This window comes from Chiroxiphia lanceolata, chromosome 4 (genome assembly GCF_009829145.1).
Source record: "Chiroxiphia lanceolata isolate bChiLan1 chromosome 4, bChiLan1.pri, whole genome shotgun sequence".
Taxonomy (NCBI): Eukaryota; Metazoa; Chordata; class Aves; order Passeriformes; family Pipridae; genus Chiroxiphia; species Chiroxiphia lanceolata.
In genome coordinates this window covers 19,774,767-19,799,881 of record NC_045640.1, presented here as the reverse complement: position 1 = coordinate 19,799,881, position 25,115 = coordinate 19,774,767, and the positions used below count along the sequence as shown (strand labels likewise).

The window sequence follows — 25,115 nt, the reverse complement described above, 5'->3', positions numbered from 1 at the left end:
CCCGGCAACGGCGGCGGCGGGTGCGCTCCCGCGGCCGCGGCCGGACGGGAAGCGGCGCCGCGCTGAAAGGTTCCCCGCCGCCGACGTGTCACCGTTAAGGGGAAGGAAAAACCCAAGGTTTGTAAATGCTGGTGGTCGAAAGGAAGGGCAGAAGTCAGAGGGTCCGCAAAGAATCAGAAAGTTTTATTAGTAAATTACTGGAAATTGATGTGTTAGTCTCTGACCTGCACATGGCAGTGGGTTTTGGATAAAGAGGTAGGATGAAAGGGAATAAAGAAAGGAAGAGATAAATTAAAGAGGAGGAGGGGGAGAGAGAAAGAGGGAGAAAAGGGAAGGAAGGAAGGAAAGGAAGAAAGGAAGGAAAAGAAAGATCATCACTCCTGTTCCAGTGTCTTAATTCAGCTGCTGGGATGTCCATGGGGGGATACCTGTTTATGGACAGGTTTCGCTACCCTGAAGGTAGATTTCTTGCTTTCTATACAAATTAGTTATCATCCATTCTTTTAGGCCTTTCTGAAAATGGTTGGAGTGCTTTGGGGGTCTTTGGTGGCCTTGATCCCCCCCACCCCCTCACAGTCCATGCCCACTTCTTGGCTTCATTCCTTCACTTGTGCTGTACTTTGTTGTGCTTATCTCCAGGAACTACAACAAGGACGTTTGTCCCAGAAAAGGTCTGCCCTACTTCTGCATGGCCCCCTTCTCCAGTCACAACCTCTTCTTTCTCACGGCGTGTTGGTACCAATAATCTTTGTCTGTTAGCCCCAACAGTGCTTGGTTGGCTCTACAGCCGTCGGCTATTGGTGTTCGAGACATACACGTTAGCCCCGTATCTTCTGGGATTCTACACCACCCCGGCACCTGGCAGGTTTTCTCCAGCCCACGAGCTGTGCACACACTGGGTTGGATAAGGCTTACCTCAAGCTCTCCTGACAATCTCATATGTTGGTTCCTTTTCCTAAGTAAACATTTATAATGTATCATCACTAGAAATGAGCGTGAGGAAAGCCTATGTTTGGGTCTGGCTCTTCGGCCACGCTGGTGTTGGAGACATCCAAACACACCTGGGCTGCCAGCCCTGCCCTTCCCCCCAGCGGAACCTTCAGAGAAAAGTGTCCTCATCCTTACCCCCTCCAAGCCAGCTCCAGCATCATGTAACCAGTTAGGAGCGTTCCAGGTCTGTCTTCACAACAAGGGACATAATCATCAGTACTTATGGCTCTATTAACCTGTCTGCCCTTGCTGTGGAAAGGACTAAACTTTCCTTTACAGTCAGCTGTTGCACCTCAGCTGAGCTGCTGTAATCAAAAGCTGCAAGGCAGCATCTTCTCAAATTGCTTCTCAGCTGGAGTTGACAGTGCACAGGATTCAAACCCATTTCAGTGCAGTCAGAAAGAGAAGCTTAAAAACATCTTTAGCTGTGGTTTAAGTGGCTTTGCACTAGTGTGAGGTAACAGGATTCATGTCATTAAAACTTGAGAGAATTTAAAAAGCTGTTTTTCGGGTCCTGAAGTATCACATCCAGATGGTGTGAGCAGCAAATTCAGTCCCAAGGCTCCTTTCTGTGTGCTTCTTGAGGAGTACAAGTCAGCCCATATTGGGGTGAAGTTTTGTTGCCCTCTTAAATATTTTACCCTTGTCTGCTCAGCATGGTGAGGCATTAATTCAGGCTCAATACCAGGAACCGACACAGCCTTCATGTAAGCAGAGCAGCTGTGCAGCACTATGTACACCTCACTGGGTGATGTAAATGCAAGGAAATTTCATCTGCTTAGGAAATTTCCCATCTTCTGGGAAAATCTATTCCTATGTGCATCAGTAACAGAACCATGTAAACAAATTCTTACTTAATAAACTGATTTACTAAGTCAAAATACTAATTTTTAAAGTCCCAGAACAATTCATAAATAAGATAAGAGAGGAGGTAACATGGAAAAGCTGATCATTGTCCTCCAAAGCCAAGCGTCAGTACCCGTTTTCAGCTCTGAGGATGGCCTCTGTAAAACAAAGAATGTTTCAAGGTTCAGAAACATCAGGTGCAACTTCTTCACTGTTGTGAGCGACAGAGATGAGGAAATGATAGTTATCATCAGCTATGTTGATAGAAAAACACAACTAGATATAACGGATATAAAAACGCACCTGAACTTATCTATCTACAACCTGTTCTGACTTTTCTGTCAGCATTTCTGGATAAAATTAAGTTTAAAGAAGAATAGTAATAGAAGATCAGAGGTAAAAAGTTCTTTTATGAACTGTACGCAAACCTGAAAATGTCACTTATGCTAATCAAAATATTGAGGAGAGCTCGCTTCTCAATTCATGGATAGCATGGGGAAATCAAGTGCCCAATTGAATATCTATTCTGATTTACATCAAGTTTTCTATCAGTTCTGCTCTTACATCCATGTATGAAGTTAGGGGCAATGGCAAGCACATTTTTTTTCTCTGTGTATTGAGAGTTAATGAAACTTTTGTCTACATTCCCAACCGAACAAGCATACAAGGTGTAATAGATTTCTGGGCTAGTTCATAAAAAAATTCTGCAACATGTTCCCATGGAGATGGTAGCCTTCCTCATATTGGTTTTTTGTTTTGTTTTGTTTGTTGTTAAAAAAAAAATATGAGGAGGATCACTTGTTTGTTTGGGAACTTTACCTGCTAAGACAAGCACATGCTTCAAAACCAAGGCATGACACTAAGCTCTGCAGGTCAGTGCCTAAAGTCCAGGCCTTTTACATTGCAGCTGCAAGTGTAAAAGGAAGCCCTCCCTCCTTGTCTGGCATAGTCCTCAGCAGCATTTTCCTTTCCAGTTTTTGTGAAAACCTGTAGACTTCCACAATGATGGCAATCTTACATGGCGTTTAGCAAGTGTGTTCATTATCAGGACTGCTTGATATGTGAGGACTCAGAGGTCTGGTACATTCCTGTTGGTAGCACAACACAGTCTGGTTGTTTTCCATGCTGTGGTCTGCAGGCACCACATTTGGCCAGATGGGAGGTTGTGGAGTGGGACAAAGCCATAACACCTTGCTGATTAGGAGTGTGAGTTCCCCTGCCTCTGGGGAATATGGGGAAATGATACATGCGGTGAATTTTGTGTGCAATGAAAAAGACTTTGCGGGTCTGCAAAAGCCATCCTTATCTCCACAGGTCAAGAAAACAGGAGAAAAAGCTAATGTCAGCTGCAGATGACTACCTCTGCTCCAAGTCTGCCTTTGTTACCCCCTGCACGTGCACATCTGTCACTCTTCATTCCTTGTTTTTCTAGGTTATTTCCAGTCTGGTTTCCTTCCTCCTGTGCTTTGGGGTTCTCTTTGGTCAGTTACATCTCCAATACGGATAGGAAAACTTAGTTCTTGTAAATGCCAATAAAAGCCGAAAAGTAAGGCAATATAAAGAGATAATCTTTACAGAATCTCACTGAGGACTGTTAACAGCTTCTTGTTTATCTTTACCATATCCAGTTAAGACTGCATACTTAAGTGAGTGCATCTTTTTTTTTTCCTTACAAGGAACTTACTGCATGCCAGCTGGAGAAAAAAGGGGTCATTGTTAAAAAGTATCACTTAAATAACAGGTATTGGCAGAAATCCCAACCAACTCTTTAGCCTGTCCCCCTGGTATCACATGACTGGTTTAATTTGGTTCGTGTGATAAGTTTTTGACAATTACTGCTTTTTTGTTGTGATCGAATTGCAAATAAGCAATTGCAGTATAGTCAGCATAGAGTGGTTTTATGATGTCCAGTACTGCATACCAGAGGTTTTATCAAGAGGCCTGGTGTCGGTGTCATTGCTTTTCTGTTTTGGGTTGTTGGTCCTTCCCTCTCAGTGTTTCAGTCTTACACCCCTGAACACCAATTCTGTTCCACATTGTATTCCTCCTCCATTTGCAGATGCAGTGCTCTACAGTGTTATATCTTTGTTTAGTGTGTTTTATGTCAAGTTACAGCACTTAGCTGTACCTCATACTGGTATCCCAAGTGTCTTTTATTAATCTGCCACTGCAGGTCTGGAAAGTGTCAAGAATTTGGTAATGGAAAGTAAAAATTACATAGTCAGTTGGCTTGGCTTTTCCCATGCAATATGTTAGTTGAACTAATAAGAAAGAGGGCTGTCTGCAGGTATCACCAAAGGAAGCAGTGGCTTCGGATGACAGAGTAATGGGTGAGGGAAGTCAACAAAAATCCCAGCAGTCCCAATCACATAATCCCAGCAGTCAACAAAATCCTAGCACTTCCAGTCAACTACTCACAAGACATTCAACCCCTAAGAAATTCACAGCACTCACACTGCCCTGATCCCACCTTCACCTTTCATCCTCTTGCTGCTAGAAATGCCAAGTCATGAAGTCTCCTCTTAGGGCTGCTTTCTCTGCTGGGGGAGCAGGGGTGGGGAGGGATAGGAGGGAGGAGACTGTCCCTTTACCTGTGCCGAGAGTGGGTGTCTTCATGCACTCAGAGCAGGGTAAGGGAAGGAGGTATGGTGCAGAATTGGACTCAGCATGCAATTCTAGGGACTTATTACAGTAGGTGAGCCACTTACATTTCCTGGGCACCCTGACTACCAGGGAGGTTAATGCTATCCACGGGGACCTGCACATTGCATTCACCCTGATAATGTATCATAAATACTGTGTAGATTTCCAAGTTATTCCCTTTTTCCTGTGCTGCATGAGACACTCCCAGGAGGATGGCAGCATATGCAAACCCTAATGGCTGTTGGCGTCAGGTGTAAGGATGGCTGTGTCCAGATTAGCCAAGTGCTACAGAAACCCATGTTTAAAAACAAAACAAAAAAAACCAAACCAAAACAAAAATGCTCCCAGCCCAACAACTTTCTATTTTCTGCTGAAACAAAAGGATAAGGTATTAGAGGAAAAAACCAACAAACTTAAACAAAACCCACACACATCCTCCCTACCCCTAAACCCCTCCAAATCTGCCTTTCTTCAGGCAGGACATTTTTATCCCCTCTCAGGTAGACTGGATTTTTGTGTTGTTGGTTTGTGGTTTTTTTCATCTAAAGTGCTATTCCTGTCCAAACTTTCATTTCTTCTTTCTCCACTTGGAACCATTTTAATTTGTGAGGGTTTGAAACCCATAACCCCTAATCGTCAATCTCAAGCCATTAGCAGAACTTCACCTGTGCACTGAAGTGTCAGGTTCCAACAGCTGCTCCCTGAATTTCTCATCCAAGCAGATTCTTTAAGAGAATGTCATATTCAGTCTTTTATTCAATGTGCTCACTTTTTATATAAGAGAAATGTATATTAAACTTTAATCTCAGTTATGGGCCTGCAAACTCTCCTTCATAACATCCACTGTTTTCCCTGTGCAGTCAGAACCACGATATATTGTTTGGAGCTGATAACAAAGAGGTGTGACAAATAGAAAGTTCTGTCAGTGACTCACCCTCATCACTTTCAAGCTTTATTCAAATTGCTGCCCAAAAAGTGATGGTGTGTATTTTAAAAATTTCCAATACTTTATTTAAAATAATCTGTTCCTGTGGATTAATGAGAATTTTTTTTTCCCCCAATAACACTGATGGAGTCTGAAGAATGTAGGAAGCTTAGTTATCAGGGCAGAAAACATCTTTTCTTGCAGACAGTTGTTCATGAGAAGTAATGTATTTTATCTAATACATGGCTTAATTTGAGAGCTAGACTCTGACTACCAATGATGTCCAGGATTATCAGTCTAGTTTTAGGGGTTTCACGTTGCTTCAGGTTCTTGATTTTAGGTAATTTCCTACCAGACCTTAGATTTAGATAGGTATAAGCCTCCCTAGAGATGATCATGTAACTCAGGTCATAATATCTATTACTGGTACTTTTTAATAGCATTGCTGAGTCATAGCAGGAACTGTGAGTTATCAAATATGTAACAAAAGTAACATGTATGAGTTTTTCTAGTGTTATTAGATTTGGTCCATTTTTCATGTGTTTTATTATTAGTCAAGTGACACGGCTTTTAGCAGTAACATTCTGTATCTTCTAGTTTGTAAAATCCTATGTGTACACTTACCATGTATTAAGATATAATTATACAGATGTAGGATTTCTTGGACTTAAAACAGAAATGGAGTCTTTCGATCTAGATACACATTGAAAAGAAACACATGCTGAATCACAAATGCAGTTTATATACTGAGTAGTTTATGCACTTCATGCATGGCATGTATTTTATAGCTTACTCAGCTACTTCTTTTAAGGTTTTTGCAAACTTTAACCACTTGGTCTGTAAGCAAGAAATGCACTAAAAAGAACTGTCTCAGTAGATTCTTAGTTAACATCTCCAGGTCGGAGTCTATCAGTATGTGGATATGCTAGGGTGGGATTCTGTGTTCTTTTCAAACCTGTTGACTCCAGTCTATGTGATCTAAATACCAAGCAGAACCTGGGTTTTCTCTGTCACAAGAAGTATTCCCTTTTTAAAAATAGAAGCAGTCTGATCGAGTGGGTGGCACCCCTGCCCTTGGAGCAGGGGTTGGAACTAGATTATCTTTAAGGTCCCTTCCAACTCAAGCCTTTCTGTGATTCTGTGAAAATATCTAAAAATATACATGTGATGATGTTTTATTACTACTATTTAAAAATATCAAATCCTCTGATTTTTTATTTATTTGTTATACAGCGTTGAGCATTACTCCACTGAAATAGCTTCTTGATGCTATATGCTACTTATTGCAGTAGGGAAATTTGTCTTCTGTGGAAAATGTAATAAATGTTTTAAGGTAGTCTGTTATGCTTTAGTTCACTGCCTGAATTATATACAATTTATTACAGAGTCGTATCAGTGTGTGTTGCAAGTCTTCAACAATCAGCAGGCTGCCTTGGATAGACTGTTTAGTGTCTAGTTCATAGCTGCCTTCTCCTTAATATTTAAGAAGTAGAACTATAAACTTCAGTGCCAGAACAAGGATCTCTTCTTGGGTACCTTTTACTCTTCTGATTAAGATTTGCTGACAATTAAAGTGGATTAATCCTTTCTCTTTTTGTTTGTTTTTGGTTTGGTTTGTGGGGGTTTTTTTGAAATTTTGGCTTGGTTTGGGTTTTTTATGTGAAGTGTTAGTATGTTGTTTGGTTCCCTTGTTTGAAACATTTTCAAATAGAAGATTCAAAAGGGAAGAATAAACCAAGAGGAACTAGAAACAAACTCCTATAGGGTTTTTGTAATTCTTTCCTGGTGGTTATGGTTAACCAGCTACCCTAACAGTTCAAAGGAGTGCTCTAATTTGGGTCATGGAGGTTTTTACTTCCATTACGGAGACTTTTCAAATATCCTTTACCTTGATTTTTGCTTCCTTAACTTGATATCTGCTCTGTTGGAAAGATGGCTGGAAGTGCCACAAAAAGGAAATGCTGAATGAACTGAACATAGCAAGCAGAACCTTCATAAGTTTCTTACAGTTTTGTCTCCACTGATGGTGCTTCCCTTTTCCTGCATGGACAAATGCCTTATATCATCTAAAGGGAGCACTGGGCACTGAATAATTATCATTTATCATCACCAACTATGGAATAGAGTCTTTTCTGATAGATCTCATGCTATGGTGGGGGCCTAAAGAATCCTGTGTTGAATATAATACAGTTGTCCTGTAGTAGTTCAAAAGAGATTAAGTCAAAATGTAAAACTGAGCCCTAATTTCTAAATACCATTTCTCTGTTTACATATAGGAATATATTATTGCAGAAATGATCTGAAACATTGACTACTAATCCTGCCTGTTACAAGAATTGTTGTGCTTATATAAAACACAACTAAATGATCAAGTTTTTGCTGTGGGAATAAGTTCATCATAACAGCATGCCCAAGAATTCACCTGAGAAAGACGGGAACAGTAAGATGGAAGAACAAACATATGTAAAGCACAGCTCTGAAGGCTGGATTCAGAGCCGTTGAGTAGCAGGCTACCCTGCTTTCACTGAACAAAAACATACAAATTAATATACACATCTGCTTAAAGGAAAAATTACATGAAAATGTTATGCACAGCTCTAGGGAGCACAGACAAACCCAGATGATTTGATTTCAGATGAAGCTCTGCACACTGAAAGCAAAAAATTTAAATATACAAATGCAGTTAGGTTTTGTGTTTTGCATCACCATTTAGAGCTCTGTAAAGAAGTCTTTGAAATGCACAACAAATTTGCTAAATCAAAAAAAGGACAGTGGTAGTACATAAAAAATTGTATTACTTTGTTAATTAACAGGGTACAGGGTTGAATCTTACAATGTTGCAACATGTTCCCAGAAAGAATATTAGAAAACATTCACAAAGGTCGTAGTGCTAAAGGGCTCAGGAAGGGTTGGAATAATTTGTATTCATTGCAAAAGAGAAAGTGAGGAGACAAGTTATGAAGCTGATAAACCAAAAAGTGTACAGCCTAGCAGAAACTATGAGTCATTAATATGAGTAAGCAGTCACATAGCAATGTAATTTATCATTGATCACTTTTGTTCTTCATAGGAAGGACCCCTGTGGCCAACATCCCTACCCTCTGTTTACCAAAGGACATATATCCCAGAGCAGATTGGATAAGGGGTGCTCCCTGCTTAAATAAATATATGGATATACTCTGGTAGTTAGTGTGGATAAAAATTTCCTGGGTTTTGTCTGAAACTGCGTTGAGGCTTGCACTCATAGAGAGTAGAGCAGGGTAAATTTCTGCTGGGTAGTGTGTAGTGTCACCCCAAAATACAGAATTAAAATACCTCATTGGATTTGTTCAACAGTGGAAGGACTTTTCATTTTGGCAAAATTAGGCTAATGATAAAAGCAGCATAGATCAAAGATGTGACACAAAAGCCTATACCCTCCACATATATATTGACATACAGGGAAATAATAGCAGGAGATCATCACAGAATCATAGAATATCCTGAGTCGGGAGGGACCCATCAGGATCATTGAGTCCAGCTCCTGGCTGGACACCCCAAGAGTCTCACCATGTGCCTGAGAGTATTGTCCAAATGCTTCCTGAACTCTGTCAGGCTTGGCGCTGTGACCACTTCCCTGGGGAGCCTGTTCCAGTGCCCAATCACCCTCTGGGTGAAAAACCTTTTCCTGATATCCAACTTAAACCTCCCCTGATTCAGCTTCATGACACCGAGTCTTTGAAGGAAGCTGCTTTTAATATGTAGCTAATTTTTTTCTTTCCCAAATATAACTGTGAAGATTTACAACAAGAATATGAGTGGGAATATGAAAGACTTAAAATACCTATAGAGCAGGTTTGGTACAGAATTTTGAGGAGAAAATGTATATATGGATATGTATTTCATAATCAAATATTCACCCTATTTTGGTATCATTATGCAGTGATTTAGGACACCAAAATCCCCAAATATCCACAGCCATGCAATGGTTTTAACTTTCAGTGAAATTTAACTGTGATATGAGTTAATACCTTTTTTAAAAATTTAAAATATTATTTTTTAAAATAATATCCTTGTGCAGTATGATACTACTAGCTTTCATAACTTTATCCAAGAGGCACAAATCTTTGAGACTTAACCATTTATTTCCTCCTTAGAACTGGATATAACACCACTGTTGAAGGTAATGATCCCAGCTCAGTTGTGTGGCCTAACAGGTGAATACTCTGTACTTGAGGTGCCATTTGTAAATTCACAGTTTTGGTTAAGTTGGCTTAAAAGAGGAGAAAACTACACACAAATAGGATGGCAATAGGTAAAGAAGCACTCATGAGGATGCACAGAAGAAGAAACAGAAGGAAAGAAGTTGTTGTCATGTCACTAACTAAATGAGCCACCATGTCAGGATGACAGAAAAAGCGTAAGCAAGGAATAATACTGTTTTGTTTCTCATTCCTCTGTTCTATTAAGGGAAATGAAATCTACTGCCTTCTTGATAAGTAAGCTGGATTTCATAAAAATATGTCAATTTATACTACCAGTTTCTTTTCAAACAGCATTAAATCTGTAAGGCCTTGGATATGTAGTAACACACATCAGACCAGGAGAACGAAAGTCTCCTGTCATTTTAGGTTCAATAATATTGTGTATGTCCTGCCATCTACTCCTCTTGAAAAATAAAATGAAGATTTATTTAGCAATTTATATCAGATCTGATTTTTTAGAATTTATTTGAAAATTTTCCACAGAACCAAACTTTAAATTTCCAGCCTTCTCTATGTAAGGTCTTGTGAAAGAGATATTCTGGTATGAAATGACTCAGTTGAACAGCAAATGAAATAAATAGTGTGTTACTTTTTATTTTGCCAGAGCATTCCCATTTGACTTCTAATAACAACTTTCATGAGCGGTCATTGAGAATTAAGTGAAAACTTTGGGGAGGTCTGTCTTTACAAAGTATAAAATTGCAGCTGACACTTCTGGCTTTCCAACTGAAATGTAAATTAAAATTAAAGAGATAAGATCACTGTTAGATTATGATTTGAGCAAGATTATACGAGTTTAAAACCAGAGTGAGTTAAAGTAGGATCTGGGAGCATGTCAATGGCATATCACTTAAAATATTTAAAAAACCCTTTACTTGCCCCAGCAATTTAAGTAACCAAAGCTTGCAAAAACAAAATACAAATTTTTACTGATCTTTTATCACTATCTCATGCAAAATAATATTCCTGCTTCAATTTATTCATTTTTCTCACGTCGCAGGATTGCAAAATGAATGCATTAGACTAAAAGGAGAACATTGGGTAGGTGTCCAAGAAGGGACAATAATCCAAGAAGTAGCACAATTTGTGTATGATCTGTGACTGTTCTGCCCTGCTTTGTCTGTACAAAGCACACTTAGCAGCAGTGCAGTTGATTACAGAAAGGGTCAAACCAGTATGCATGAAATTGCGAATGGGAGAGATTGACTTCAGGCACACACACACACAAATATGATTAAGAGATCATCCAGATTAGCTGCAAATTTTCAAATGTTTGTTAAAGCAAAATCAAGAGTGTGTAATGTAATTTTTCTATATACAAGGATTACATGCCAAGTATTCAACTTCTGATATGTTTGATTTATAAGCCCCGGATAACTGGGGACACCATAGCAGCCTAACTGAGTCTGGCTCTATCAAAAAGTGAGTGTAGAGAATTCAGAGCAGAATTTGTCCTTCGACTTTTGTTTCTCCTATCTTTTGAGAGTTGAGTCTTCTTGGCAGATTTAAAACAGTTTTGTAATGTAAGCAAAGACTAAACAATGAAAATTAATTTAAAACATACATACTTTCAGTCACATTAACTCCCTGCACAATGTAATGTTATATAAACATGGGCAAATAGACCAAACTGACTATGGGAATTGTTCCTCAGAATGTGTTTTCTTAAGAATTATATTGACAAAAGCGTGGCAAGTAAGGCCAACAATAGTATCATTTAACAGCCCATCTGTGCTGAAACTCTGGAAATTATTATTTTTAGTGTTTCAATATTTGCATAATGTTTGAAATCACTATCAAATACTTCCAGAACAGCTTAGCACAATTGAAATAAATAAGAGTATTTGTTATCACTATGGACTTGATTCTCAGTTTCTCAAAAAATTGTAACTGACAGCTTTCTACATCCAGTTATTGGACAGCATTATACCCACCAAAGAAGTCCAAAGTGCAAAGAGAATTTAGCTAATTTACAAATAAAGATGAATGTTCCAGAAATTAAGTCCTAGAACAGAACTTCAGCTGGGCTAAATTGTCTTCAGTCCTGAAGGTCTCCCTGTACCTCGTCTTATTGGGTTCAACAATTAGTCCAACCTGTCAGCTAGCAGAGGTTCATTTATACAAAAAAACTGGCCTGGAGATTGTCGCAGTAAAAGAACAATAGTCAAATAATAAAGTACATAATTGAGTACAATAAAATGCAGGTCATGAGTCCAATTTAAAATCTTACTTTCATTATATAGGTCCCACAGCTTGAAGGGGGCAACCTGTCATCTTGCTGTCTGAGTACCCTTCCATGCAAAATCAGAACAATGGGAAAACAACAAAACTCTAGCCATCACACAGTCTTTTGCTTTTTTTATTAGATCAAAGTGCTACTCTGGTTAAGTATTTTGAAGGAAGGAGTGTTGTTTCCTTTTGGGGTTTGCTGGTAAGAGTTTATAGAGGATAGTAGCTGTCTATGTTTTACCAGTAGTAATGGTGGAAAGGTCTTCTAAAGGAGAAACATTTTGCAATACCTTCTAAAATTTTTGCTCTTTATCCCCACGTCCTGATTTGAATTGTTTCAAATAACTAAAATTCATATTCATAATTCAGCTGTTGAGAAGAGATTTAGCCAGTGAGTTACCCTGTAAAAAGCAAGGTTATGTGCCCCTCTTCAGCTACTGAATAACAGAGAATTTATCAAAATATAATAAAATTGCATGTTCCATTTCTTGTGTAGATTCGTACAAATTTATGCCATTCTAGATGACTGCTCATAGAAAGTTAATGTTTCCTATAAGAAACTGAAGCTTTCAAGAACTACTGTTGCTGATTAATTCTTCTTATGTAAGTGTAATTTTCAGTATTTGTCTAATAGAGACAATGCTTTTCTTGCTTCCCATAGCTTGGGTTCCCTTAAGACAACAATTACATGAATCTTAGGAACTCAGATGTCAATGAATAAATTTTGGTAGTATTACCTTAAAGATATTTATCGTGAAGAGATAATAAATAGAAACTGGTACTCCTCTAAAAATGTAGATATTAGGTGAAATGTCATGAAACAGAAAGTAATTTCTGTCTGTACATAGTAAGATACACAAACTTTGGAATCTTAAATTAAAGCCCTGGCTTTAGACATGCTGGTACCAATTCACTCATCATCTGACTTCTCTATTTCCTCCCTGCCAACTGCACAGCCAGTCTCTTAATGACTTGGTGTTGTGAAACTAACATCTCTTTATCTAATTCTGCGGAAAAGTGGAAATCTGTTTGATCTTAATGTTATGAAGGTAGCGTGGCTTCTTTTGAGAGCAGTGTGTCTGACAGCCGCAGTCAGAAAAGGCTGCCTTTCTTTTCCCAACTCTTCCACTCTGCCGTTGAGTGGCCTGTGCCAAATATTTTGCTTCAATTTTTCATGTTTAAATTGAAACACATAGTGGCTGCAGTTAGCATAACTAACTTCTTTAATATACCTCTGTGAGATCTACTAATGAAAATCTCTTGTGGTAAAATAGTGGTGACTCTCTGTTATGTGCCTAACTGGAATCTTAAAATGAAAGATTATGGTTCTCAGTTGTTACAAGTGAGGGTTTATTTAGCAGCTTGTTGCAGTTTTGAGCTTTGTTAAGGAGTTGAGTACCGTCAAGAACAGTTCTACCAATTTGTTGCTGACATTATAACATATGGGGACTGTTTCTGGTGACAACCCCTGATATTTTATCTGTTTGTTACAAACCACGTCAAGACTGTACCTCAGAGAAGTCTCAGACAACTGGTACCTTAGAATACATGATGGATTTTGGCTTTGACTGATGCTGGTATAGTATGCAAAGCTATGCTCAAAGGAGCCCATTAATGGTACCAACACCTGTAGGTATTATTATAATACAAAAAAAGAGACCTCTTGGGACATGTGTTGATGCAGGTTAGTTGGCATGAGGTTCTAGCACCCACAGTATAAGGGTATGCAGGGCTATTTCCTTGCAACTCTAGCTTGAATCATGAAATGTTTTTTTCCTGGCAAACTAATATTCATAGGGTGAAGGGAAAAAAAAGAGAGTTGTACAACCCCATGTATAACCTGCAAAAGAACCAGACACCTTTTAAAAATACTTATATTCCTCTTTCAGGGGTGTGTATTCATTCTTCATAGCACTTATGCATCAGTTATGATAATCTATGAAAAGAAGGGTCAGCTTCAGTTGTTCAGCAAGCATTGCTGCCCTCAATTTTTAATAGTTAGTTAGAGGACCAGGTGTATGGAGAGAGGCAATGCAGCTGAGCCCAGTGGTAGGCTGGGGAGTGCCAACATGAGTTGCAATGTGCACAGTAAACCGTAGGAGGAATGAGTGGATAATGACTCATCCCTGACCTCAGTAATGGCATCTTACTGACTGTCACAGAGTGTCAGAAGGATTTTTATGTGAACTTATGTTTCACTGGACAAATCATTTACACGTATTTCTTTGAAACAGTTTCCCTAAATTTTATACAACACTTGCAAAACAATCTCTGGAGCAAAAGTGAGTTTCTGGCTTTTCTTTCACCCTGAAAGTGCACAGAAACTTTAACACGATTATGAAATCGGACCTGAAGATTTACAGAGACAGTATCACAGAATCACACGATCAACTACGTTGGAAAAGACCTCTGAGAACATTGACTCCAACCTATGATCTAACACCTGACACCATCTTGTCAACTAGACTGTGGCACTAAGTGCCACATCCAGTCTTTTCTTAAACACCTCCAGGGACGGTGACTCCACCACCTCCCTGGCCAGCCCATTCCAATGCCCAATCACCCTTCTTGTGAAGAACTTTCTCATGTCCAACCAAAACCTCCCCTGGTGCAGCTTAAGACTATGTCCTCTTGTCCTACTGGGAGAAGAGACCGACACCCACCTGGCTACAACTTCCTTTTGTGTAGTTGTAGAGAATGATGAGATCTCCCCTGGAGCCTCTTCCTCTCCAGGCTGAAGAACACCAGCTCTCTCAGCTGCTCCCCATAGGACTTGTGCTCCAGACCCTTGACCAGTCCCGTTGCCCTTCTCTGGACACATTCCAGCACCTCAAAATCCCTCCTAAATTGAGAGGCCCAGAACTGGACACAGTACTTGAGGTGTGGCCTCACCAATGCCGAGTACAGGGGAAGAATCACTTTCCAAGACCTGCTGGCCATGCTGTTCCTGATACAGGCCAAGATGCCATTGGCTTTCTTGGCCACCTGGGCACACTGCTGGCTCATGTTCAGCTTCCTGTCAATCCAAATTCTTAGATCCCTTTCTACCTGGCTGCTCTCCAGCCACTCTGTCCCCAGCCTATAGCACTGCATGGGATTATTGTGGTCAAAGTTCAGAACCCAGCACCTGGTCTTGTTGAACCTCATCCCATTGGCTTTATTCATCCCATTCATCAGAGAGCCTAAACATTGTACATAAATCACAGCTGCCATCTGGGAAGCCCCATTTCCTCCGTTCTGAGGAAGGTGGTATGAAAGGCTGACTGGATGCCCATGAAGGCATCAGGGCCAGCTGTATTGCATCTCACAGGTAGGTCAGGTACTGCAAACATCCAAAAAGTCAAACACTGTGAGTTGGCACTTCAAAAGAAAGAAAAGTGGTCAACCCCCAAATAATTTAAAAGATACCTTGAAATGTGTCCACATGGAATATCATCATTGAAGATCTGTGCAGTCTTCCAGGCATTTATTAAGCAACATGACATGTAATATGTGACATCTGGAGAAGCACTAGAGACGCAGCAGGAGCACCTTGTTTGCCTTTGATCTCATCTGCAGTTGGTGAATTGTATTTCAGAAATACCATTTCTGAAGGTACAATGAGATGCTCTGAAGTAAATTCCATCATTATGTTATCGAGTTCTGATGGGCGTGATATGAACTGTTTAATTGCAGCTACTGTGAGACACTGACAGGACTCAAGCTCAAATCACTTTGAAAAAGCTTGCAAAAAATGTGTTCCTGAGAATTTTGTGTGTTCTCCAGAAGTGTGGGCTAATCCTGATCTCCCTGTAGGTTCTACCTGTGTGAATAATGACACTGAATCAGTGGCCTAATGCCAGCATAAACCTGGCAAGTGAGAACAGAAGTCGACCATGACTTTTCATAGATGTTTTTTCTAGTTAGTTTATGGTATTTCATTTATCAGGACAAGAAAAGACATGGTAACAAACCCAAAGTGGGACACAAGATAAAGATAAGCTTTTCCAAATTCATAATTTTACAAGTGGAATTTCATTTAAATTTAAGTAAAGATCTTTGTCAAATTAATGAAAAAACAGAACAGCTTATTCTTCAGGGAAAAAAAAAAATGAGGCAACTGTAAATTGATGTGGCTTGGTTTTGGATGAGAAAAGATATATACACGTAGCAGGAAATGACCCAGCACAGCAACTGTTTTGGCTGCAAAGCCGGTGTGTTCAATATTTGACATTACAGGGGGAAAAAGGATTAAGGCGAAAATTACAAGAAAAATAAAAAGATTTTTTTGTTGCCAGGGATTAGCAAGCCTCCTTTGAATATAGGGAAAAAAATTTTGTATACTTTTGTCTAAACTATCTACACAGGCACATTAAGATATCTGAATTGGTTCTTAATTACAAAGCCAATTTTATTAATAAATTATTGTTGTTACTAAAACAGCCAGCTCAAAGGAAGTTCTTCCCTAAAACTTCCAACATTCCAAATAATGCATGATTATGTTCAAGTGGGACAGACATTTGATCATCAAAAATGATCAAAATAATTTTCGATTCTCCTAAATAATAAAATTACATCTGTGATTAGCAAGCCTTTCATTAAAACCATCTCCTCTTTTTTTCCTCTCCAAAAGCTTGCAGGGAGACAGTGAGATGATAGTGATCTGCATGGAGAATGATCTGTCATGAAATTAGCTAAAAGGATTGGAGAGAAATGATATTATAAAGGCAACTCAGAACTGCCCAAACACAAGGAGTATTGGCTGTACATTTGAGTAAATCTGTGCAAAAAATAAACGCCTATAAAAACAAAACTCTTTGATCTTGAAATGTTTCATGCAGAAATTGACTCCAAGAGGGGAGTCAAGAGTTCATAGCAAATTCTTACTCATTTACTCTGGCAATTTAACCATCAGATGCTGAATCCAGCTCAGCCCAGGACCAGATGGTATTCATCCAGAACTTCTAAAGGAAATAGTAAAATTATTAAACATGACGTACAATCTTTTGTTTAGAACTACACTGTTGCCAGGAGCAAAAAAATAGTGTAAATTTGATGACAATGTTTAAAAAGGACTCCAGGGGAACTAAACCCTTGGAATTATGAGCCAATCTGTAAGCCTGACACTCACAAAAGGAAAACTGGTGAGGACTGTAATAACAGATAAAAATCTCTGGACACATGGTCTGCACAAATTTACCGAGGAAAGCTGCACCTTACGGATTTAGAGTTCTGAGCATGTGAACAGGATGATCCAGTTTTAACAGTAACTACACAGTTGCTGGGATTTGTACAAGCATTCCCTCACTCATTCAGCACTTGCTTTTAGTTGAAATTAGTACCCTCTGGAGTCAATCATAGCTCACCACCACTGTACTCTCTGCTCATTTGCTGTCTGCACAGTACGTGGTTGTGCTGAAAAGCTTCACAGGACAAGCTGCAGCCAACACAACCTGGCTCAGTTTACCTCTTTGCTGACTCCATGAAGCCTCCAGCCATGGCTGCTGGCCTCATTGGCTTCATCCATCTTGTGTGTCCTTAGGAAACATGTCTTGACACTGTAGTGGGCCCATCCCTTGGGATGGGGCTGCTCAGTGAGGGGCTCCTGGGCAAGCTGGTCCTTCACATTGCCCCACATATATTTGAGACCAACGAGAGAGACATGCACTGACTTTACAGTGTTTGTTGTACTGCCCTGCAGCCCTGGCCAGCCTCTCACCCTGCTCACAGCAAGTGGGACCATGCAGTGGTATGGACCACTGATGACCAGCTGCATCCAGGACTCCCAGAGGCAAAAGGGATAATTGAGATATTAGAACTTTAAATGTTGCTTTTCAATCTACTCCCCTACACACCCATTCCCATATTCACACTATAAAGCAAAGCTGCCAAGACTGGAAAAGAAACTCAGGCATTCCAGTCTGTGTATATCAACTTTAGGGGTTAGGACTTGTTATAAAGGATGTGTTATTGCTCTGCCTGTTTAAGTAGAAGAGATTTTAAATGTGAAATTTGTTTTCCACTAAGTTATAACAGATTAATTTCAAATATTAATTTACATTTCTGACTATAAACGGGCTGTATACTGGAGGTTAAAAGCCCATGACTTTGTGAAAACAACAGTGAGGATGATGCTTATGTATTAAAAAAGCAGAACTTTTAACCTTTCAAGATCATTGTGTTTACACTGGTGTGTAACTAATGTGCCCCAATTTATCAGTTTAATCGAGTTTGTATTCAAGTCATATACAAGTCCTTGCCCAGAGGAAATGTGTAGGCTCCTGCTTATATTAACTAACAATTCTAATATACCTTCATAAGGTTTGATCCACGAATATTGAAATTAGTTAGTTTTTCTGTTGCCTTGCTGGGGTTTGGATCAGGCACGTACTGCACCTTTGTGTGAAGCTAGAACTTCACCAAATGAGCTAAATGTAACTGCTCTTATTTTTCTAAGCCTTCCCTATCTTCAGTTTGCTCTGAAAAATATGAAGATAAGAATCATTTCCATGTAAGGAATGCAAAATCTTCTCTATGTTTTCCTCTTCTCTGCCCTTTTATTCAGTTACTCTTACCATTTCAAATGTTGGTATTTGAGAGACAGATTTATCACTCTCATCACTCACTGGTTCTCATTCATTGGCTGTGGCATAACAGTATGCCTCCGGGAAATATTGCAGAGACGAGAGTAGAAGCAATCTTGCAAGGGGTTAATGCTGTAATCTTTTTCTAGGCTGTTTATAATCCCAACACTAGTCCAGTAACAGAAGAGGGTGGACCTAAAAGGTACCAGAGGGGATGTGTGTGTGTGTGTGTGTGTGTGTGTGTGTATGTGCATACATGTGAGTGTGTATGTGCACACCTGCTTTGCTTTTCTGAACTGCCTTGTGAGCCCCTGGAATAAATCTTGTTCAGCCTGAACAGGGCTCTGTGTGCTGGGTGCTTCTGTCAGAGAGTCAGAAGAGCTTCCTTGCACAACTACCTCTCTTGTATTTCTCCTGAAGACTTCATTCAGAAATGTATTTATTTACTGAAAGAGTGGGCAGATAGTTACAAACCCACCCTCTTCTTCATCAAAGCTAACCTGTGGATACTGAAGAATGGAAATAGTTGATGCAAGCTTCCTTGGGAACAGTACCAACATTACTGCTTTCCTGTGCAATATCATCTTGGAAAATGACACTTTTTACTGTGTGGATGATCCACCTTATCCTTCTAAAGGTATGTATAGAAAAACAGGGGTTTTTTCACACGGTTTTAGTTCTAGCTGGATGTAGAGATACTGTGGAAAGAAAGAGCTATGCAAGGCTTTTTCTCTGAGGAAGTGTAAAATCAACTACTTGCTGATAAGTTAGGATGAGAAACAGGCAGCAAAGAATTTAGAGTGTTCTGGTTTTTCAAGTTAAAAATTCAGCTAGGAAAAAATTTGGATATAATGGAAAATTAAGACAGTAGCACTGCTGGGCACAAAATGTAAACAGCTGTGCTAAGGATTTGGAGAAACAGGATTTTTAGTCAATTCAATAACAATGGAGTGATCAGATCTCATACTGTGTATGAAAATTATTAAATATGAAATCATAGCACTTGGAAGCTGAAAAAAACCCATTATGTATTAAAATATTTTTGTTTGCTATATAATTTCTTACTTCTGCATAAAGAAGGAACTCTCATGATGAGTGCTGCACCCTAAGTGGTGTGAGCAGAACATGCTTTAAGAAGTTGTATTTGACTCTTCAAATGTACAGTGTATTGCATGTATTGTAGCTGAATGCTATGCAAGAATAAGTTTAAGAATTTCAGCTCTTTAACTGATTTTGTATTGTACTAAGACATAAACCTTAGTAAAATTGAGTTCAGAAAGGCTTTTACTTTTTGATTAAAGGATGAAATATAGAATACTACTCTGAGTCGAATGCTACATAACTGATCTTTTCTTGTGACAATTTTCAGATTTTCATCAGATAATTAGAATTCTGCTGTATTGTTTGATATTCTTGCTCAGCGTTTTGGGGAACATTCTGGTAATTACAGTGCTGATAAGAAACAAGCGGATGAGAACAGTCACCAACACGTTTCTGCTGTCACTAGCAGTCAGCGACCTGATGCTCTGCCTTTTCTGCATGCCTTTCACCCTCATTCCCAACCTGCTGAAAGATTTTATTTTCGGTAGTGCTGTTTGCAAAACTGCCACTTATTTCATGGGTAAGTCTGAGAAGTTTATACCTATTTTGAAGTCCAACTAATGAGACAGGCGAGAAGGTATTTAAAGACCTACAAAAAACTGATTGTTTCCTCCCGCCGTTGAAGTTACCAATATCATGAAGAAACATCTTTGTAGTGCAAATATTTGTGGTTCTGGTTTCCTTTGTCTAATCCAGAAAAACACAGAGACACCTACCTAACTTTAATGACATATAGAAGTGTTTTGCTGGATCAGGTTAGGTGTGTTGCATGATCTGGCTTTAATGAGGAACCCCGCACATGCATTTGCTTACCCGTACCTGACAAAGTTGTTTGCGGTGTTCAGATCACCCACCAGAAGTGGTGGGGTTGTACATACTTGCTAAGGGCAGATTTTACCCACAGACTTTTGGTAGCAGTGACACATGAAAAAATAAAATAGGCCAAAGTAGAGGTAATTTGCAGAGCTAGAATTTAGAGCAAGCACTTTTTTAGGACAGGTCAGGTGGGATCAGAGCTCACTAGGAGACCATAAAACATACATATAGGTTTTAGAGGCTGACTCTAAAAAGCATCACTTTTATACACCTTGATGTATGCCCTTTTTTTGCTGTGGAGCCAGGAATTTCAAAATGCCTGGGTTATGACTGTGTGTGTAACCAATTTTTGTCTCACTTGCAATACTTCTCATGCATTTGCTGGTTTCTTAAGAAAAAAAAAAAAAAAGAAAAAAAAAGAAAAAGAAAAAAAAAGAAAGAAGAACATCACACAAAGTTTTCACCACTTTTGGGAGACCCTCAGTTAATTACAGAAACCTAAGGTCCTCTTTCAACCCATGCCCTTGAGAACTTTGATGTAATGTGAAAGTACACACCTAAAGTGTGCGAATGGGAAATCAACATCTTTTTGTAGATAAAACCAATAAAACTAAAGGCCATGTTTAAACAATTATAATGAATTGCTGCCATAAATACCATAAAACATTACTGAAGCATTGTCATCTTGCCCTTATTCACTGTGTAAATTACTTTATTTAAAAAAATCCAGTGAGATGGATCAAATGTGAACATTCTCATTATGAAGCTGTTTTAACAGTTGGAACGTGGATATTTTCCATTACTTGTTCAAGTAACAGAGGCTTCGACTGACAGACACTGACAACCATTGCATCAACGATGTTCAATTTTTTAAGATGTAGAAAGACATATTTTAAATTACAGATGATTTGTGTAAAGCAAACTGTAAAGATATTGGCATTTTATAGTTTGACCCACATTAGAACATTCACAAAGACTGTTAAATGAAAGCTGGTTCACTGAAAGAAAGATCTGTGACGAAGTTAAGAAGAAATGTTTATAATATTGCAGTGATGAACTTGGGCACCTCAATGACAGAAACACAGATATTTTATGAAATATGAATAGGAGAAATTAAGGACATTCAAAGGACAAAGTCTCTGCTTCTATGTAACTTCATTTCTCCTTCTTCGTAACTCCATTAGCATCTAATTTAAAAAGTTGTAACATATTTAATTCTTTTGAATGATAAAATCAGATCACCAGTCAAGCAGGACACTCAAAAAACTTAAAACAATAGAAAAGGGACTGTGAACATCTGCATTAAAAGAGTAATTAACCACATAATCACATTGATTTCAAATGCTTGTTTGAATTTCAGTGCAATTAGTGGAGTGAATAAATCACAGCAGCAAAGAGAATAATTAGGACAAAAAGTGTCTTTTTCTCCTGTTACTAGAATTTTATGGTTTGATAGAGTGTATCTTTTATCTTGGACTTTTGGAGTTAAAGAAAAGGAGAGCAAGAATATCAGTCTGGAGCAGTCTGAAGACCCTTTGCCCCCTTGTCTTCAGTGACTTAAACTATATGGTATTTATAAATATTTTAACCTCTAAGTAGTTTGCTATATTTTTAAATTTATGTATGCATACAGAAAGTTAGCAATACCATTTGAAAAGAACATGACCATTTAAAACAAGAGAATAACCTTTTTCTTTGTTTTATACATATAGGTGTCTCTGTAAGTGTATCTACATTCAACCTGGTTGCCATATCTTTGGAGAGATACAGTGCCATTTGCAAACCGCTGCAGTCCAGGGTCTGGCAGACAAAATCTCATGCCTTGAGAGTGATTACTGCTACCTGGTGTGTCTCCTTCACTATCATGTCACCATACCCAATCTACAGCAAACTGGTACCTTTTACCAAGTATAACAACACCACAGCCAATATGTGCCGGCTCATTTGGCCAAGTGATGTCATTCAGCAGTCTTGGTAAGACATAACTGGCTGTTAGCAAATGCATAATTATCTGGTGGAAAACAGGATTTCATGGTAGCAATTAAGCCTATGGAAAATCAAGTATTAACCTTCAGCAAATCTTTACACTCTATCATGCTTATTTAGGAAGTAAAAGAAACCACCCATATTTTTAAGCTGCTTATATTTTGACACTTGCATGGCTTTTCCCTTGTCACAGGAAAGATACCCAACATGGTGATGATTCTCACACTATGGTCTGCTAAGCCCCGACTGTTGCTGTAAAGAAAGCATCTGTCATGTTAAGTAGGAATAGTGCTTTCATTCCTTTATACATAAACTTTAACATTTTCAGAGAAATCCTTGATTAATCTTTGAGAAATGCAGACACATACAAGCACCCCTTTGTGTGCTGCCTTGCCTGTTAATTTGTTTGAAAGTCCTCTGAAGCAGAGAAGTAGAATCTGAGGTTGCAAACATCCTGAGAACTGAATCCTTTCGGTCGCTTACAGAGAACAGGGTCAGAGAGAAGAGTGGGGAGACAGTGCTCTGAGTCCTACACATCCAGGCAGAGTAAGTAAACAGCAGCACTATCAAGCAATAGTACTTAGACATGATGTACTTGCATGGTGACTAAACACTGACTAGCCTCCCCCAGTTCTTAGCTGGATAAAAAGGAGTTTTTCTGGTTTATGCTGTTCCCCGGTCTCAGTTTGTCTTTTTATTCTTTAGGTACACTTTCCTGCTACTCACACTCTTTCTTATTCCTGGAATTATAATGATGGTTGCATATGGCCTAATTTCTTTGGAACTCTATAGAGGAATAAAATTTGATGCCAGCCAGAGAAAATCTTCACGAGGTAACAGTACACTTAGGTTTGGGATGTTTTTTTAAGTTACAGTTGAAAATAAAAGCAGTCATCTTGAGGCTAGTAAAAGGAAAACTTTCTATTTGCAAAAATGAACATTATGGTCAGTTATGTCATGAATTTGCCAGCTGCATTTATTGATTGAAGTTATTCTGTTACTCACTAGCAAATAAACCTCTCCTGTGGCTTGTTTGCAAAGGCTTGGGGGAGGGTACATTAAATTTCTAATTTGTTTATTATAGAAATATGAAGGGGTTTTTTTCTGGCCATGGATGAGGACCATTTCTGTCAATAAACACCACAATTAAAATTGTCAAATTAAAATGGAAGCATATCATCTTGAAAACTATCTTCCATCAACACTGGACTTCGACAGTGTTCTTACATCTTTTGCATCAGTTTGTATAGACATTACATGTGAGAATATTGGGAGACAGTGGATGCAGAACAGCTGATAACATGACTGACTCAGAATAGGCCAGTGCTTTCCTTTGTTGTCCAACAATGAATTATGTTATTTGTTTAGACTTAGACTGCGTTCTTCATTTTTTATTTTAAATCATCATTCAGAGATATTTTGCCAACTATTTAAACGCTAATTTATATGTACAGAAAGAAAAATAAGTACCTGCAGTGCCAAATACGAGGATGGAGACGGATGCTACCTCAACAAAAGCAAAAGGAAAAGGAAAATGCCATTGAAACAGCTCTCTGCTATGAGCCACAGCAAGATAGAGAGGGTGAGAAGCAACAGCTCTTCTGCCAACTTAATGGCCAAGAAACTCGTGATCCGTATGTTGATGGTGATCGTGGTTTTGTTTTTCATTTGCTGGACTCCCATCTTCAGTGTCAATGCCTGGCGCGCGTTCGACACCGCTTCAGCAGACCAGCGTCTCTCAGGGGCTCCCATCTCCTTCATACACTTGTTGTCCTACACTTCTGCTTGTGTGAACCCCATCATATACTGCTTCATGAACAAGCGTTTCCGCATGGGCTTTGTAGCCACTTTCACCTGCTGTGCAAAGCAAAGGCCCCCTGCCATACGGGGAGAGGCTGGTGATGAAGAGGAGGGGAAGACGACAGGGGCTTCGCTCTCCAAAAGTTCTTACACGCACATGACTGTGTCTGCACCACCCTGAGCTGTGTCAGAGGAGGCAACAAGCAGCCTATCATCTGGTGTTGGAGAGTGACTGTGGCATCAGCTGAACATGATTTAGTTCTGAGTTAATGAAACACTTCAGTTGACAGTAAACACAGTGAGAATTCTATGGGAAATGGATGCTATCACTATCTGAGTGTTAGATCACTTTCCCTTCAAAAGTACAAAGGAGGAAGAGGGCTGTGAAGATAAAGGACTTTGTAAAAAGCCTTAGAAGATGCTCTGTTTGCCATAAATTTCATTGTAAAAATTGATGTCCTTTACATCAACAAATTTACTCAGTGTTCAGCTGGAATTCTGAGTATCTCCTGAAATTTCCAAGATGCTAATAGATTCTCCTCAAACATGAATACATGTATTGCAGTCTTCACAAGCTATGCATTATAACCAAAAAATCTTTCTGTTATATTTGTAGCACATTTTCACATTATTTTCGCTGAGCTAATACATGTTGAGATAATTTTGGCGTCACACTCACAGAAGTTCTGGGGTGAGGAGCATGGGCTTGTCCATGTGAAAATAATACTTTTATGTAAAATAATTTTTTTTAATAAAATGAAAATAAAATAATATAAATGTTGGTGACTTTGTGGATGGAATGCATTCTTCACTCAGGCAATAACATAAATTCACCTAATTTAAGTATTTTTCATTTAAATAAACACTGTAGAACAAGCGCAAAGAAGTGGCTTTCTTCTGTGCAGTCGTAAGCACCCACACATGCAAGTGGCAGGGTCTTAGATGAGCCCCAAAGTCTCACATGGAAATTGT

At 39.0% G+C, this 25,115-nt stretch overlaps 1 protein-coding gene across 1 annotated transcript; it reads left to right on the top strand.

Annotated features, from left to right (window-relative positions):
- Positions 1-21: 21 nt before the first annotated feature.
- On the top strand, positions 22-24,694 carry CCKAR (cholecystokinin A receptor). The gene is made up of 6 exons (XM_032686861.1): positions 22-117; positions 18,936-19,077; positions 19,810-20,061; positions 22,070-22,331; positions 23,049-23,176; positions 23,798-24,694. The coding sequence occupies exons 2-6, from the start codon at positions 18,957-18,959 to the stop codon at positions 24,322-24,324; spliced, it is 1,290 nt and encodes a 429-aa protein (XP_032542752.1). The 5' UTR covers positions 22-117; positions 18,936-18,956; the 3' UTR covers positions 24,325-24,694.
- The last annotated feature ends 421 nt before the right edge of the window (positions 24,695-25,115 follow it).